The sequence below is a fragment of the Siniperca chuatsi genome, linkage group LG6, assembly GCF_020085105.1.
Source record: "Siniperca chuatsi isolate FFG_IHB_CAS linkage group LG6, ASM2008510v1, whole genome shotgun sequence".
NCBI lineage: Eukaryota > Metazoa > Chordata > Actinopteri > Centrarchiformes > Sinipercidae > Siniperca > Siniperca chuatsi.
The window spans coordinates 11,424,204-11,442,500 of record NC_058047.1 but is presented as its reverse complement, the minus strand read 5'-3'; the positions used below and the strand labels follow the sequence as shown (position 1 = coordinate 11,442,500).

At 38.7% G+C, this 18,297-nt stretch overlaps 2 protein-coding genes across 6 annotated transcripts in view; one reads left to right on the top strand and one right to left on the bottom strand.

The window, feature by feature from the left end:
- Positions 1–13,691, bottom strand: part of il12rb1 (interleukin 12 receptor subunit beta 1) — a 19,125-nt gene extending 5,434 nt beyond the window's left edge. The window contains exons 1-11 of one of the 4 annotated variants that reach the window (XM_044200573.1): positions 11,369–13,691; positions 10,862–10,987; positions 8,751–9,025; positions 5,206–5,329; positions 4,324–4,475; positions 4,008–4,150; positions 3,874–3,913; positions 3,282–3,407; positions 2,790–2,866; positions 231–459; positions 1–125 (exon numbers count right to left, since the gene is read on the bottom strand). The exon at positions 1–125 is cut by the window's left edge and continues 22 nt beyond it. In XM_044200573.1, the coding sequence (XP_044056508.1) occupies positions 1–125; positions 231–459; positions 2,790–2,866; positions 3,282–3,407; positions 3,874–3,913; positions 4,008–4,150; positions 4,324–4,475; positions 5,206–5,249 (936 nt within the window). In that variant the 5' untranslated portion in view covers positions 5,250–5,329; positions 8,751–9,025; positions 10,862–10,987; positions 11,369–13,691. Of the gene's footprint in view, positions 126–230; positions 460–2,789; positions 2,867–3,281; positions 3,408–3,873; positions 3,914–4,007; positions 4,151–4,323; positions 4,476–5,205; positions 5,330–6,015; positions 6,211–8,750; positions 9,026–10,861; positions 10,988–11,368 lie in introns of those variants that run through there. The other 3 variants (XM_044200574.1, XM_044200571.1, XM_044200572.1) reach the window with 3 other exon arrangements.
- klhl26 (kelch-like family member 26) lies at positions 10,477–17,816 on the top strand. Of its 2 annotated transcripts, XM_044200575.1 has the most exons (3): positions 10,478–10,799; positions 13,700–13,882; positions 14,522–17,816. In XM_044200575.1, exons 1-3 carry the CDS (start codon positions 10,750–10,752, stop codon positions 16,101–16,103), a joined length of 1,815 nt encoding a protein of 604 aa, XP_044056510.1. In that variant the 5' UTR covers positions 10,478–10,749; the 3' UTR covers positions 16,104–17,816. The 2 variants fall into 2 exon arrangements, with proteins under 2 accessions (XP_044056511.1, XP_044056510.1); XM_044200576.1 differs by lacking the exon at positions 13,700–13,882 and having other exon boundaries at positions 10,477–10,799.
- Positions 17,817–18,297: the final 481 nt, after the last annotated feature.

Sequence of the window (18,297 nt, the reverse complement as noted above, 5' to 3'; positions counted from 1 at the left end):
TTTTTTTTTCTTCTTTGCCGTTATTGTGATCTTATTTTCTGGCCTTGAATCTCCATTTTGAAGCTCGGACAACTCAAGGCAAGTTTTCTCATTTAATTTTTCATCCAGTAACGTTTTGTCACAAGCTACCGGGGGGAAAGAAATAACTACTTAAAGAAATAGGTCTACTTAAGGATAAATATACATGACATGTGACACACTCAAGATCACACACACACACTTTGGCCTACTTTTTAAATCTGCAGCAGGTTCAGCTGGTACTTGTATGGTTGCTGGAGGAGAATATCCTGCTGCGTTTCTGGCAAAAAAAAGGAAATTGACAGCAGAGTACGAGACATAAGCAACGTGACTATTCGTTGTGATGTTATGTCTCTCTTTCTCGCATGGACATCCATAAGAAGGCTTTGTGTCCTTCAGGCTGTACGTCACTCCTGTTACTGCTGCTGCATGTGGCATCGGCTGAAGAGCAGAAGAGAGTTCAGTTCAGACAAACACAGCAAACTGTTATGTAAAGTTATGCATGCTGCTTTCAGTGCAATACAATATTTCAAATTATTTGAATTGAAGTACAAAATGTTCATTCTGCTTGCATAATTGACCATACTTGGAGATAAACCATCAGGTTCCAGTATAGTGTTTGGCAACAGAAGTAAAATGTTTGCGTGGGTCGAACCAAGGCGGAGTAATAACAACAATGGTGACCGCTATAGACAAGACAGACGCTGCTATCGAGGCTGTTCTAAATCGATTAAAGGTAATGCTGCGTTCCAGACAACTCAGAACTCAAAAATTTCCAACCTCCTACTAGAAAAGTATTATGGAAAGCCACTCAAAGTCGGAGTTCCTACTTGTGAACTCGGGGCAAATCCATCTACCCTGACTTCATGAAGAAGCAGTTGTCTCACGTCACACAACAATGGCAGCACCCATGGAAGCGCACTTTAGGCTACATTTCAATCAATAGGGGAGGGGGGTAGGATGTATTTGTAGACTACAGTATTTTATTAGGCTAGTGAATGGAATATTTACGCCAAAAAAGTTTTCTAGCTTTCAGGTTTACTTCCAGGGTATGCACCCCACTGAATATGCACAGTAGTGTTTCTCCCGCTGGCCCCGCCCCTGAGTTCCCGCTCGGCCCATAGACTTACATTGTGATGACGTCACAGATATTTTTAACGCTTTTCTCGGCTCAAGGAAAGTTTTACAAATATAAAGCCTCCATGGATCAAAAATTCATAATAGAAAGAGTCATAATTGACCTTGTTTGCAGTTTGAGGTGTCCTGTCAACAGTTTCACAGACGTCTCTTTTATAATAGTGGCCTATGGGGAAAATGCTTTTTGGGCCGTATGGGAATTTGTCGCTCCAGTACAGCAAGTGGCCACTTGCAAGGCTGAGTGGCGGCATCCTATCCAGGTTTTATTATGCATCCATGCGCTCCATTCTTAAAACCAGTATGTTGGCATGTCTATGCATCAGTGTTAAAATTACATTAGATTCAGGCGGATATGTTGGCAATTTCATTTTATACTTTTCTTGGTTGGTCTTTAGTGATTGGGTTAGGAAAAATTAAATCCCCCACCCCCCACGGAAATCGAGTGTACATGGTCAAATCTGCCCAAAACGCGAATGGCCCTATCTAGAGCCAGTGTTTGGTTTGTCCGTTCTGAGCTACTGTAGAAACATGGCGGTGCAACATGGTAACCTCCATAGAATGGGATCCGCTCCCTATGTAGATAAAAACGGCTTATACTAAGGTAATGAAAACACAACGATTCTTATTTTCAGGTGATTATACAGTAATGAAAACATACTTATAAATATTATATTCCATTATTGCCAATAGCTCCTCCTAAATGTTACTCATTGGACCTTTAAGACCTTGATGATTTTATATTGTGAAGCTTATGTGTTTTCTTTGAACGGTGTGGCCGCACCATTTACAGGCTCCGTACTTTAACTTTAACCAACTCCTCCTAGAGAATTAATCAGATCAACTTAAAATTGGGCAATGCAATCAAAAGACCTTTGTGATTAAACGTTGTTCAAAGCTTGAATTTTCGTTGAACGGTGTGTCCGTGGCATGGCGTCGAATTTACATGTTTTGATGTTTCAAAAAAAGTAACTGTGCTACCTTGGCTCCACATCGTCAGCTCTTTTTTCACGTTTGATTAGAGTCCCAGAGTTATAGTCATTGTTCCACAACAGGAAGTAAGCCTTGTGTGACAATCATCATTTGATTTATGTGAAATTTTCATGGTGTGGTCCACACTTGATATACTGGAACATGACCTATAATTAGTGGGTGTCCTCTAGCGCCACCTAGTGGACACAGGAAGTGACATTTAACTCCTTCGTGCAGCGCCCAAAACGTGTGAAAATTCAGAGCTGTGTCGACCAAACTCCGGCAACAGCGTGCAGAAGGTGATAGGGCCCGTTCATTCGCTGCTTGCAGCTTTAATTTGTATTGTATTTAATGGAATATTTTTGTCTGTTGTATGAAAACTGGGTACATTGTGAATATGAGGAATTTACAATTGCACATGATAGAGACTGTAATGAAAAAAATAGATTTTTAGTTGAAATTTAATGCATCAAGTCACCAGTTCCTAATTGTAATTGTTTGTAATTGTAATGCTTGATTTTCTGAACACTCTTTCTGAAGAATTTGTACGGAGCACACCACAGCCCATTATTGCATAATATAGAACAAAGTCAATATTTGCTAGTGAAAGATAACAATTTTTAAACGTGTTCTGCACTGGTGTCGTTTTCCCGTCACTGGCTTACCTTCCAAGTTAATATCAGCTTTCGAGTGCCATTCACAAGTTCTGTTGTTTTGTTGAATTCAGGTTCTTCTTCAAGTTCTGCAGTGAAAACACAACATTTTAGTGAACAGGCTATTTATGTTGAATAATTTTAAACCTAGCTTGAGCCCCTTTGTCTCACTTTTACAACAAAAAAAGTTGTTTTACTGGAATAAATCTTAAACATTTTCAGTAAACCTGCATCTGTTCACAGTTTACCATCTCTAAAAGCAGGAAAGAGGCACCTGTATAACTTTTGAGAAATTAAAAAATGTAAAATAATGTTGATGTTAATGGTGTTGAGATGGGACTCATATTTCTAAGATATAAATTTCATATTTGAGTTTGGATTTGTGATATCCAGTGTGCACAGACTATTTATTTATGTAAATCATTAGACACAAATTATTTCAATCACAACAATGGATTAAAGTTCAAAGTGCTAACCAATACACCATGAAATCTAGGACTTCACCTGCAGGAACAATCACTACTGAAGACCAGTCGCTCCACAGTGGGCTGATGTTGGGCTGATTGGACTGATGTCTGATTTGAACCTCGTAAGCTGAATGCTTCAATAGATTCACAACAATGACCTGGTCTGTTCAGATGAAAAGAAAAACAGAGACATTTAAAATTCTTGTTATTTTTCCTCTTTCAATAGTAACTTAATGCCAGACTGAAAGGCACAAAAAACACATCAGTGAGCCACACTGACATGTTCCTTCATTACAATGAACCGGGGCACTGCAGTTTATTTTGAGACAATCCCAAAATCACTGTCCTGCTGCCGTAAATATTTACATGCACATATAAAGGCCAGTTTGAGTAATGTTTGCAAAAAACTACAGCACCCAGCCTTTTAAATGAATCTATATGTTTGTGGTCTGCTTGTATCTTCAGTAGGATCGAATGGGCTTGGGGCTGAGGGCCACAGACAAGGTAGAGACATCAGAAACTATTGAGGGACATACTAATGCACTGTTGGTTGTCAAAGAAAAAACAAGGTTGAATTAACTTTTCATGTAAAAGACTTGAAATACAAAGATATAAGACACATTACTCACACATAAGAGTCTCATCGGTGGTATTTATTGTTATTAATCTCTGTAAGAGCAATACGGATAAAAGGTTAAATATTTTAATTAATGTAGAAAAACATCTTCAGATACAATAAATTTGGTAACAAAATTTGCCTCACATTCTCCCATGATTCTGTGGGGCGTTCATATCGTCGGAACCGGATCTCCGCTATAGCTGGATGCTTCTCTGCAGCTGTCCAGCTTAAGTGGAGGTTGTTGTTTAACCAGGACATGGAAATATTTTGTGGTGCTTCATACTTAACTGTTGAGGAAGAGCAAATGCGCTTATTTACATACTTTTGTGCTTTATCTATAGTAACATTACAGTAAACAACTAGCCATCAATGTGTTCTCAGATAACTTGTTACTTAAACAGGACAACAGTGTGTTTTAATCTCCCATGTTGTTGGGTGAAATGAGAGGAGCATCCAGTACCTGTGTGCCCGAGTACAACAGACGTCCTGGTTGATGTGCAGCTGGAGTTTCCTACGTGAGCTTTCACCCAAATGTCAACTGAACGATATTTGATAAGTTGTTCCTCATTTAATAGAGTCCAGGTCTTCTTAATGCCCCCAAATTTTGTTTCACTATGGATGAATATGAAAAGCTTTTAGTGCAGTGAAAATAGGAGGCACTGAGAACATCTCACATGTCTCCAGCATTAGACTGAAGGTGTATATTAACCCTTTTGCATCCAGTTTTCCCCATGTTTCCCTTAAATTGCTTTAAGATTGTTAAAAACAGCTAGCCTGGCTCTGTCCAAAGATAATGAAATCCACCTACCGGCAGCTCTAAAGCTCAGTAGTTAACACGTGATATCTCATTTATTTAACCTGGATTTTGTTGCGGATTTTGTTACCTTCAGACAGAGCCAAGCTTGCTAAGCTAACCGCCTCCTGGCTGGAACTTCATATTTACCGTTCGTTAAACCTTTAACCTATTATGAGTGAAACTGAGTGAAACTGAGTGAAATACTCAAGTCTAAGATTCTGCAAATATTCCAAACACCTTTTGCATCATTTTAGACACATCTCCCTAAATTTCAACCTGACAAATTTGGTATCTTTGAAACTTTGGAATTTCCTCTAGAATTTAAAGTAAAGTTATGTGGGTTTGAACAAAGTTTGCCTGTTGAAAGGTTAATTTTAGAGATAACCTCTGCATTTGCACACTGAGAGGACTGATGGGAGTTTGTTTCCACTGTCTAGTATTTGTTACAGCACAGTCACAAAATACAAAATCACCATGGACAAGTTATTGGTTGATTAGATGTCACCATTTAAAAATACTGCAGCTCAAACACAGAACAATACTCACTTAAAGTAAAGGTCAAATGTCACATCGCTCTTAGTCGTATTCATGCTCCATTCACACCTGTAAATGGTCTCTCCAGTGTTACTTCTGAAGCACTGAGGACTGGAAGGAGCCTTACATGTTGACCCTTAGGAGTAACACATTTCAAAATTAGCCAATTTATTAATTACTTATACACTTATTTTACTGAGTTGTTCCTGAAATAAACAAGACATTGTCTTTAGAGAAAACAGCTTAAGCAGCAAACTCAATGTGGCAAAGTGACCTATTTAACCTTTTTTGCTGTTAATCCAAATAACTTCTTGATTATATTCTTTTATTTTTTCTCATTTGATTTTAGTTCTACTGTGAAGCACTTTGTAATAAATTATACATCGTATCAAACTTTAGAACCAAACGAAGGTTAGAGGGTTGGTCCATCAGGCCGAGCACTGAACCCCTCCGTCCCATTGTGCTGAGCAAACTCAAGCTCAAAACTGAGTAAACAGAGATCCTATTTGTAAAAAAAATAACCCAATAACCTGCCAACATGTAAAATGTCAGTTTAGACACAACTAGGCTGGTACTTCAATAAGGTTTCACATAGCAACACAATGCGGATATAATCTGTGGAAACCACATGATACCGATAAGCTAACCAACACTGTGTGGCTGGTGTTTTACTTTTGCTGCAAACAATTCTCACTTTCATATGTCTAGTATTCTACACTGTCCTGATGCAATCAGATAGTGGTTAATAGTAAACCAAAAGCTGTCATAAGGTCAGTAAGCGAAGTAAAAACAGATAAAGATAAAGGTTTCATATTTATTTACCTTTGCTGATTGTTGTAAGGAACATAAACACAACAATATATCCATGTAGTGAATGCCAGCCTTTCAAAGTTTCCATGAGGTATGGTGTAAAGTCTAGAAGGATCTTTCTTCACTGTGTGAGAGTCCATGTATTGAACCTGCCTTCATGTAACTCAGTTGTCTTTCTCAGAAATGTCATAAAAGTTTCATGCCTCTCAGGTTAAATGAGCTGCAGCAAAACCACAAGTGTCAGGGGTGGAGGGAGGTTACCTTCAACACTTTGGCAGACAGACACAACAGCCATTCTGAAAGCGATGACTCTTTGAAGTCATTTAGTTGATTTTTTTTTTTTCATTTCCCTACAACAGTTTTTGTTCTCTTCAGGTTGCCTGTCAAAGAAATACCAGAGGAGACTGTGGAAACTACAGCAACAGAGTAAAGACACCTACGTCTGTCTGGCGTTTCTATGACAACCACTAAGTGAGCTGCATGCAGACTATCATGATAGAAGAGGGGTGTCAGTCAAGGAGTTTGAGAATAAGAGAATTTACAGTGGATCCAAAGTACTTACTTCCCTTCCCTGTCAGAATCTTATCTTTATTGTTTGTGTTGCTGTTTTCCTTGCTTTTATCATACAGCCTTTCTTTTATTCTGAATTGCGTGCATAGCACCAGCACTTTTATTGTCTTCAGTTGTCTTATTGTGTTTAAGAGTTATGTTTTTATGCTGCCTTGCTGTAAAAACAATAAAGTGACAATAAAGATCTGAACTGAACTGAACTGTTTAACTGTGCTTTGTGTCAGAATCAACGTGAATTATTGGGATTATTTTCATTTTTGAATATTTTCATTCTTTCCCCGTAATGTTTCCGTCTTTCATTTGAATCCCCTCCTCTCTAAGAACAACTAGGTGTCAGTGACAATTTAACATAAAGAGGAGAAAACCGTACAGAAACCTTGTTAGCAGTGGTGTAGTATTCAGATCTTTCACTGCAGTAAAAGCAGCATTACAAGTCCTGCATTCAATAGCTTACTTAAGTAAGCAACTATAACAGTAGAATGCTACTTACACGTTAATGCATCAGTAATAATAAGCCTGTCAGAATCAGAATCAGAAATACTTTATTGATCCCCGAGGGGAAACTCTATTGTTACAGCTGCTCACTATCACGTCAGTGCACACAGGAATAGAAGTTCTAAGCAAATCAAAATATAATAGACTATAAAACAGGCAAGGATACGACAACAGGCAGCTGCATGTTGGCGCATGCGCACAAAGACGATGACACACTTCTCTCTTCGGTCACATAAAAATTGTTTTTTTTTTTGAGTAAAATATCAAGTTATAAGGTTTTCATTTGCTTAATTTTGCCATCTTTCCTACAATCTCAAACTTTGTGTTACTCTGTACATGTGAATGTTTTTAATCTGTTATGAATTGGGATGTGAACAATGTTTAACTATTTAAAACTGTAATATCTAATAGCCAACTATCCATCCAGCTCCTGTTGTGGTCCTGGAGACTATCATTCTGCAACTCCTCCTCGTCTTACATCCACATCCTTTTCCCCATTTCCCATTTATACTAGTTACAGTTTCATACTGTCAAAATCACTTGCACTTTCAGTTTTAAAAGGTGACTTTTGTTCACATGTACAAGAGGAGCACTGGACAGGAGGATGATTTAGTGCAGATCATTGGCGAGGGTTAAAAAAACATTGTTTTTATAACTTCGCTGAACACATTTTGTTCTTTTGTCTAATATAAAACTTTTGAATTAATGACACTGGGATGCTTTGGCGTCATCCAGCTCTGTCTTCAGGCGCTGGAACTCCTCTTGTTGACAGATTAGAAGAAAACGAACATGTTTTGGTGCAACAGTTTTCATTTAGCCCATGTGTAATAAGTGCTCTTAATTCTAATACATTACATACAGCCTCTTGATTCTTCACACAGCATAGCACTGTATTTTTCTTATCTTTATTGTTTGTGTTGCTGTTTTCCTTGCTTTTATCATACAGCCTTTCTTTTATTCTGAATTGCGTGCATAGCACCAGCACTTTTATTGTCTTCAGTTGTCTTATTGTGTTTAAGAGTTATGTTTTTATGCTGCCTTGCTGCAAAAACAATAAAGTGACAATAAAGATCTGAACTGAATTGAACTGTTTAACTGTGCTTTGTGTCAGAATCAACGTGAATTATTGGGATTATTTTCATTTTTGAATATTTTCATTCTTTCCCCGTAATGTTTCCGTCTTTCATTTGAATCCCCTCCTCTCTAAGAACAACTAGGTGTCAGTGACAATTTAACATAAAGAGGAGAAAACCGTATAGAAACCTTGTTAGGACGATGTCATGTCAATTCACATCCATTTTGAAGAATTGTAATATTCCATTGGAAAGAAATACAATTACAATTAACAGCGCAGTGAAAAACGTCTGCTGCTATATTTCCTTAATCCTGTCATGAGCATTTGAGACATAAAATGAAGTTATAATTGCAGCAAATCAAGGTCAGAAAGCGCCAAAACATGGTCTTATTTTTGTATCCTTTGTTTAATTTGTACCATCTACATCAGCTGTAGACTTATTTATGTTTGTCTGTTTCCCTTTAAGTACGGTTGTTTGTCTCTAACTTTGATTCATTTATTTTAGCTGGTTTTGAATAGTATACTATACTATAAGGTATACTGCTGTATCTTAAAAGTTAAGATAAGAAAAAGAAGATTTTCACCCAGCCACAGATGCATGACTTACCTTGTTGGCATACAGCAACATGGCCTTCTCGAAGATTAAGTTGATGACTGAGTTCAACCTCTCCTCTGTATCCACTGGCACGTCTTTCAGCTGTGTCATCAACTGTTGAAATGTTTCAGAGTCAGCTTGTTTAAGGTGGTCTTCACACAGCTGATGACCTCTTTTGGGTTGAGCTTTACTTTTACGCTCACTCTATTTGTGCCCTGCTCTGGTTGGCGGGTTGTTGAGAAGCAGCCTATACATCCTGGGATGTCACAAAGCTTCAGCAACAGGATCTGGAACAATATTTAAAATTTAATTTGTGTCATTTAAGGAATTTGTATTGAAGAACAGCTACAATTGAGATCTAAGCCATCTAAGAAATAGCATATTGTCTGATGTGACCCAGGTAACATGTATTGACAATTCTGCATCCAGCTCTCTTAAACACTTCACAATTAAACAACCATTCCAATGATTGATGGTCTGTACACCAGAACATTTCCGGGTTTTGTCAAGCCATTTCATGAGACTTAACACTCTTATTAAATCATCATAGTATGAACAATACAGAGGAAAATGGGGATCAGTGTATCTATTTTCCTCCTGAATATTGTTGAATCTCCAATCTTAATAGCCAAAGGAATAAGTTTCAAGTTCAAGTTTCAAGTAAAAGTTTTGGCCTCTAGATAAGCAGTGGTGAAGTATTCAGATCTTTCACTGCAGTAAAAGCAGCATTACAAGTCCTGCATTCAATAGCTTACTTAAGTAAGCAACTATAACAGTAGAATGCTACTTACACGTTAATGCATCAGTAATAATAAGCCAAGAATATAAATTACAATAATATAACACTCACATGGGACTGTTTTCTTCATGATGAGTACTTTTACTTTTTTTTTATTACTTTTGATATTATAAGTATATTTTGCTGATAATACTTCTGTACTTTTACTCCAGTAAGATTTTGAATGCAGGACTTTTACTTGTAGTAGAGTATTTTTACACTGTGGTATTCCCACGTTTATTTAAGAAAAGGATCTAAATACTTCTTCCACCCCTGATAATGCATCATATTGTTATTATGATCAAATGTTTTCTGTGCAATGAATATTTGTAGTAAAAGTATAGCATAGTGTTTACAGTGGTGAAATGTAACTAAATTACTCAAGTACTGCAAGTGCAATTTTAAGGTATTTTTACTTTATTTGAGTACTTCCATTACATGCTGCTTTATACTGATACTCCACTACAGTTCAGAAGAGACGTGTTGTACTTTTTATCCCATTACATTTATGACTGTTATAATTAAAGGTTACTTTGCAGGTTAAGATTTTACATAAAAACACATTATCAGTTTATAAACTATGATGCACTGTTTTAGATTAAACTAACCAACTAACAGCAAAAAAGTAGTTAAAGTGTGTTATATCTTGGCCAACTAGTAAAAATGCTACTTACACATTAATGTATCATTAATAATAATAATCCAGAAATATTATGTATAATAATATAACACGCACCATTTATTTTAGTTTATCGGGGCCATTTTTCAAGTGCTTTTACTGATGACACTTTAAGTACATTTTGCTGATAATTCTTTTGTACTATTACCTAATTAAGAGGTTGAATGCAAGACATTAACTTGTAATTGAGAATTTTTACATTATGGTATTGTTACTTTTACTTAAGTAAAGGATCTGAATACTTCTTCCGCCCCTGGTTGGGGGCCCATTGGTCAACCTCACAGGAACCAGTACACCTGTAGACATGAAGGAGCAGTGGCGCCACCTAGAGGCCAGGCGCTGTCAGTACAGAGGAAGGAGGCGTAGCCAACAGCTGGTAGGAGAGGTCATCACCGCGTCCACCACAGGACCTCAGACAGACGGCTGTTGTCGGTCGGTGCCTGAATAACAGGCTGTTTCCAAACTTTTAAGACAGCATGAACAGACCAATGGTGCCGTTGACCTTCTGGTAACATTTCTGAAAATGCCCTATGCGTGTTGCTCTGTGCTAGAAGATGGCGGAGTCGGATGGCGGGGATTTTGCTTCGAAACATCAACAGAACAGGTGAGTGAAGCGGGGTTAGGATGTGGTGTGTCCACGGTGTCGGACTGGTCCCTCGGTGTTACCTTGTAGGAAGCCTCCACGGCTCCGCGACTGCAGCCCAGTTCGAACCCGCTGGAGCGTCCCGGCGTAGCGTCTTGACTCCAGGAAACACCGAGGAGGCTGTCCGGGCCTCCAGGCATCCATAGTGCCTGCGCTTTGTACAAGTAAAGATGTAACAATTGTCCATTTAGAGGAGTAAAAAAACCTAACTCAGTCTGCTGTGATATAACAGGTGAACGTCAACACATTTGTTGACGATTTGGTAAAGCATTTATCTGATGTTATAATGGATAAGTCAATACTTTCAATACTTTTTGGCACTGTTGATGCAATAACGCTGGCCAAGTTAATGTCACTGTCTTGATTAATTTGCTTCAACTGCAACAGGAAACCAACAAAACACATGCAAAGTTTGGTGCAGACAACAATGGTACAATAAAAGACCTAACTGGCAACACCTTGCTAAACAAAGTTGCAAATTGTGAACAGAAATGGTAAAGTGCCATGTTGAATAATATCAGGTACAATACCTTGACTGATGTCACCTCTGTCTAGAGCTCAACCAGTACTGGATATTTGAGGCTGATACTGATATCTATATTTGAGGGTTTAAAAATCTACAATATATCAGCCGATAGTCGTTTTTTTAACAAAAGAGCAGAACATAAACATTTTTGGATCACTTCAAATTAGTTGTTTTTCCACAGTAGACATGTCACAGTAGGAAAATCACAGGTGTAAATAATAAAATTAATAATGGCAGGATTCCATTACTCGTTTACTGGGACACTTGAATCATAACTGTTATTAGTTATACCTGTGCGTTTTCTAAGTCAAAATGTCTGCTGTGAAAAAGGGCTACTGTGACCAAGATATGTGGGTCACTTTACAGTTAAAAAAAAAAACACCAAGAAAAATTGCATGGCCTTCTGGTGGACAAAGTACCGTATTGTCCCAAATATAAGACGACAGCCCTGCTTTCTGAATGAGTTTCTCTGGGATGTGATCATTTTTCAGACTTTTCAAGCTCCTCATCATGACACTCGTAATTATTGGCTGGTTGACAGATGATTAAGTCCTCACTCAGTCTGTTTCTTCAGTCGAGACGTCGAGAAACGCTTTTGACTAGTTTTCACTCGCCAGCAATTCATTTTCTCTGTGGCAGCACAACACAAACACAAGCCATCAGAAAACTCATATAGGTTCATCTCGCCTTCCTAAACCCTTTCATTTAATTTCATCATAAAAGGGTAAGAAGAAACTCACTAGCTTAGCAACATTAAGGCTACAAACAGCCCATAATGCAACACTCCTTTAATGTAACAGGCTCACTCTGTAGTGCAGGGACCAGTACTATATAATATAACCACTATAATACCACTTTTTCAAACATAATATTCAGTAAAAATGTCATCTTATGTGTTGGCCAATACCTTATGTAATGACAAGACTGTTTCTAATTCACTGCAAAAAATCTTTTGGCTCTCATCAGACAACATATGCGGATACCAATGTATCTGTGAAAAGCTAATATATGGTGTTCGAATAGGCCAATTTATCATTCTGGCTCCAGTCCTGCCTGTTAGTAAATTTCAGTCAGCTTCTTCAAACACCAGCCCACAGTATTTTTATTCCGAAAGTTAATGTTCTTTACTCAGCTCATAAGAGTCTTTTTTTGTATTTAGCAAAGTAAAACGCTTCTTTTGTTGCAACAAAATAAAAATTTAAGGGGAGGAGAAAGAAGCGCATCTATGACGTAGATGGCCATAGTGACTTGAGACACAATATCAGCAAATACAGCAGGTCTGGAAGGTACTGTAAAGCATGAAAACTGTCTTCATTTTAACCAGTTGTTCACTTGAGCATAAATGTGTGTTTGATATTGTATTGTTTTGTCCTTGTACTTAGGTCTAAATGCCTCAGAGCTTTAGTCCATTTTAATTTAATATTTCATGACCTAATTTCTGCCCGGTATTAAATTGTGATCTGAAAATAAAATTGTTGGGTTTGAACAATGGGATTGTTCCCTTACACTTACATGTGGTGTGTAGATGCATTTTTGTCATCTGTAATCTGCCTTCTTTGTGACTGGATGCCATTTTTGAGTCTCATTTAACAAAGCAGGTCGGTAGAGCAAGCACTAACAAAAACGACTGCCACAGTACAACTAGGAAATCTGTCTGTCCCACTTGTGGTGGTGGTGTTTAGTTGTGGAAAGTGATGTCAGGAACACGTTAATACTCTCTCTGGTTAAGTTTCTACCTTTAGTCTGAATTAAGTTTTTATCTTGTAATGTTTTTTCTCATTTCTATCCCTGGTAATGTCACTTCTACCCAATGCGATGGGTTTTTCTACCCCTACATGTTGTTTCTGCACACTGACATTTTTTTATACATACCTATGGTAGTGATGTTTCCACCTACCGGGATCATGCTTCAATGTGCAGCAATGAATAGTCTAAAAAGAGCGTTGTAATTTCTATTCATAGCAGTGTTGTTTTTTTCCTGTGTGCAGATACGCTCTCACTAAGGCATCGACACTGTACACTACAGATTGCATTTCCCCCCCGACTTTGGCAGGTTATATTAAATTTCCATCACAGCGTTGCTGTGTTGCATCTACGACATCTTGAGTTAACACCAGTCATTAGATAGCCACATACAGATCACATTTTAGCTATACAGCCTGCTTGGCCAGAATATTACAACTTCTAGCAGTATATATATTATATAAAACAATTAACAAAGTCTCCAAGTTCAGTTAAAAATTTAAGCACTGGAAAAAATAAGGGAGTTTTATTTGAAAAAAGCGTAGGATCCCTTGATTCACTGATTGTGACAAGGCCTTTTTTTTCTTTCCAGTATGGCTAACAAGAATAGCACCCTGCGTTGTACATTCTCTGCCCCAAGCCACAGTGCCACCCTCCTCCAGGGCTTGTCGGTCTTGCGGGCTCAGGGCCAACTACTTGACGTTGTGCTGGCCATCAATGAGGAGCGCTTCCAGGTCCACAAAGCTGTGCTGGCCGCCTGTAGTGATTACTTCAGGTTAGTCGAAATCACAAGACTTCTCACTGTCCATTTACATTTTAAATTGGAAGCACTTAGCCGATGCTCTTATCCAGAGCAATTTACACTGAGTGCACTGTTCGAGTAAGCTGCAGTTCACAGATCAACTATATTAAAAGCTACTCAGTTGGGAGAGGAAGTTAAAGGAGGGAGAAATGTGTAACTCAACAAAATGCAAAATGATGCAATTGCCTTGTTTTCTTTCATTTTGTCTTTGATTTGAGCCATTATACTTCACTGAATTTATATTTACAGTTCCTGCTGATTATAGAAGTTGTAGAAAGATTTATTCCAGAAATGGAAAGTGAGGACATTTTAAAATGAGAAATTATTAAACATAAATTGATAAATGTACAAATGGGTGACATAAAATGTAGCGAAATATACTTTTCACTTTGTTTTGCACACTTTTCTCATTAGATAGTAGTTTTTAGTTCATCTGCCATGGACTCCTAAACAAAACAATAATCCAGAAAGAAGAAAGCTGTTTCACATCATACAAGTGCTCTGACTTAATAGAAAGTCCACTTCATGCACTTTTAAATCAGTATCTTGTATTTAGAAGAGATGGAATTATAAAAGTGTCATGTAGTTTATTGACTTGTTCTTGTGTTACAGAGCAATGTTTACCGGAGGTATGAGGGAGTCAAATCAAAATACCATTGAGCTGAAGGGTTTGTCCGCCCGTGGGCTGAAACATATTATTGACTTTGCCTACAGTGCAGAGGTCACTTTAGACCTGGACTGTATTCAGGATGTCCTTGGGGCAGCTGTGTTTCTCCAGATGGTCCCAGTCGTGGAGCTCTGCGAAGAGTTCCTCAAGTCAGCGATGAGCGTGGAGACCTGCCTGCACATCGGCCAGATGGCCACCACCTTCAGCTTGTCTTCCCTCAAAGAGTCGGTGGATGCCTTCACCTTCCGCCACTTCCTCCAAATTGCGGAGGAGGAAGACTTTCTGCACATTCCCATGGAGCGCCTCATCTTCTTCCTGCAGAGCAACAAACTGAAGAACTGTAGCGAGATTGACCTCTTCCACGCTGCCATCAGGTGGCTCCAGTACGATGAGTCTCGTCGGGCTCAAGCCAGCAGTGTCCTCTGCCATGTGCGCTTCCCGCTCATGCGCTCCTCTGAGCTGGTGGACAGTGTTCAGACGGTGAACATTATGGTGGAGGACGTGCTGTGCCGCCAGTATCTCCTCGAGGCCTTCAATTACCAGATTCTTCCCTTCCGACAGCATGAGATGCAGTCTTCGCGGACACTAGTACGTTCTGACGTCATGTCACTCATCACCTTTGGCGGGACGCCCTACACTGACAACGACCGCACAGTGAGCACCAAGGTGTACCATCTTCCTGACATCGCTTCGCGCCAGTTCAAGGAGCTGACAGAGATGGAGACGGGGTGCAGTCACGCTTGTGTTGCCGTGCTTGATAACTTTGTGTACATCGTTGGTGGACAGCACTTACAGTACCGCAGCGGCGAGGGGGCAGTGGACAGCTGTTATCGCTACGACCCGCATCTGAGCCAGTGGCTGCGCATCCAACCTCTGCAGGAGGCTCGTATCCAGTTTCAGCTCAACGTCCTTCACGGACAGCTGTATGCCACCGGAGGGCGCAATCGATCTGGCAGTCTGTCATCTGTAGAGTGCTACTGCCCAAAGAAGAACGAGTGGACTTATGTGGAACCATTAAAACGCAGGATTTGGGGTCATGCAGGGACTCCCTGTGGAGAAAAGCTGTATATCTCAGGGGGTTATGGCGTCTCGCTGGATGACAAGAAAACTCTCCACTGCTACGACCCAGTATCAGACCAGTGGGATTTCAGAGCTCCCATGAATGAACCCAGAGTGTTGCATGCTATGATCGGCACCATGGACCGGGTTTATGCTCTGGGCGGTCGCATGGACCATGTGGACCGTTGTTTTGATGTGCTTGCGGTCGAGTATTACATTCCAGAGAACGACCAGTGGACCACCGTCAGTCCCATGAGAGCAGGGCAGTCTGAGGCAGGCTGCTGTTTACTGGACAGGAAGATCTACATCGTCGGTGGCTACAACTGGCACCTGAACAATGTCACAAGCATCGTGCAGGTGTACAACACAGAGACAGATGAGTGGGAGAGGGATTTGCACTTCCCAGAATCCTTTGCTGGCATTGCTTGTACACCAATTATAATTCCACAAAACACCACACAACACTAACCATCTGACCTGTGACTGTGAAGATTTTATTCCATGTGCTCTTTCTGCCGACCACTAGGTCAACACAAGGTGTGAACATTATGTAAGCTACTGTTTTTGTGTGTGTGTGTGTGTGTGTGTGTGTGTGTTCATTCATTTGAGAGAATGACCTGAAAAGCTACTAAGCAGTATTTTTTTCTATCCTTGTCTTGTTTTGGGCAAGATGTGTTTAATCAACAGGCAAACCTTCATAAATTCATAATTGAGATTTTCTTTTATGTGAAAACTCTTAAGGATCTTAATGTTGAGACACTTGTGATACCGATAGAAGGTTTTGAATGACAATTTCTCAGTATTCAACCAACACATTTTGATGGGTTCCAGGGGAAAAGCCTGTAACGACGTTAATGTTCTGCGTAATTTCCTGTTTGAATTTTATTTATTTTTATTTATACAGTTTAAACTTACAGGGACAGTGCGCATTAATAGTAATTTCTGTCATTGTGCCAGTTTAGCCATCATGGCTAATTTTCAACTGCAGTCCCTGGGCAGGTGTAATGCCATTCTGTTATTTCTTAATTCTGTTATTAATTGATTGGTATATTATCTCCAAATGAACTTTAAAGATATACATTCTCTTCCTGAACAGCATTACCTAGATTTATAACTTCTTATTTGAAAAATAATCATAATTCAGTCTGTAAAAGTGTTATAGTTTTACCAATCAAGGGCTTAAGTTACAGACAGCACAAATTCTCTGGAAATCTCATTTTTGAATGAAAGTCTTGGGTTAAATGTTGTGTTTGTAAAGTATTAACAGACTCAACTTTTATAATGTTAGACATGTTGATTGTACAGTTGTGAATGTTGTATTATTTGTTAGCTTCTTTTATCTTGTAATATTGTTATAATTTTATTATTCAAACAACCAAGATAACTGAAAATCTCAAATTTATCAACAAACTACATATCAATGCACAGTAATGATTGCACAAATGAACGCAAGCAGTGGATGTGTTTCAACTTGGAATTGGTTATTCCATGTTGGGTGTGTTGTTTTTGTTTTTTATTGCTACTGCCCTTGTGTTTCCTGACACACTAATTGTTCTCACAGTCAACATAACAAACCAGTGTGGACCTCTTAAGGCAGCTACATAAATCATTTATGTGTGTGTCCATTTGAATGTCAGTGTGTGCTGCTCTTTATGTCAGACAAGTGTGTCATCTTGTGTACCACTCATGCTTTTGTCCCTTGACTGACACAACAAGGGGATTAATGCAGATTTAATATCTAAGCGTTTGCTCAGATCCTCAAAAAATCTAATTTCCCCAGAAAAAAGTACTTAAACTATCCATTTACCATGTTTGACACCTTCTCATGCTTTTATTCAGTTTGCATTGCTGCACTTTTCAAAACAGTATTTATCAGACATCTGACTCTGACTGCTGCTGAAGTTATCAATATATTTAATGTGTATAGTGTATAAGGAAAGAGCAAGGTTAAAGGTCTTGTTTTTCCTTTTTAAATATGCCCATCTACATGATGGTGAGGAGTGGCCATTTTAAAACTGTCTCCTGTTTGCCTTAGTGTGTATTTCCATTGTTGTACCAGTAAAAGCACATGATGTTGTTGAAGTGCAGTGAAAAGTAAACTGCTGTAGGTAAAGGGGAATGTAGACGTGTGTGTAGCTTTATGTGCATCCTTTATTAAAGGTGTATCATGTTTTAACAATACCCTTCAGGTGCTTTTAATGTTTTTATTTTGATAGGATGATGTATTTCCACAACAAGCCAAATGAAGCACTCCCACAGACACTTAAAGATAAAATTACTGTGCAGTTTTACCTAATAAGAAAATTGGTATTTATTTTCATTAGAGCTGCAATTAGCAATTATTTTAATCTGCAGATTATTTTCTTGATTGATCCATTAATCGTTTGTCTATAAAATGCCTGAAAGTAGTGAAAAATGCCTGTTAACAATTCCCAAGTTGATCCTTAAAATGTCTTGTTTTGTCCAACCAAGAGTCCAAAACCAAAAGATATTCAATTTACAGCGATACATAAAACAGGGAAACGCATCAAACCCTCACAATTGAGAAGCAGGAACCAATGAATGCTTGACATTTAATCAACTAATTGTTTCAGCTCCACTTCTCATGAGAGTATTGTTGCAAACCCAAGCATCTTCTCAGCACTGGTAGTGCCATCGAGGT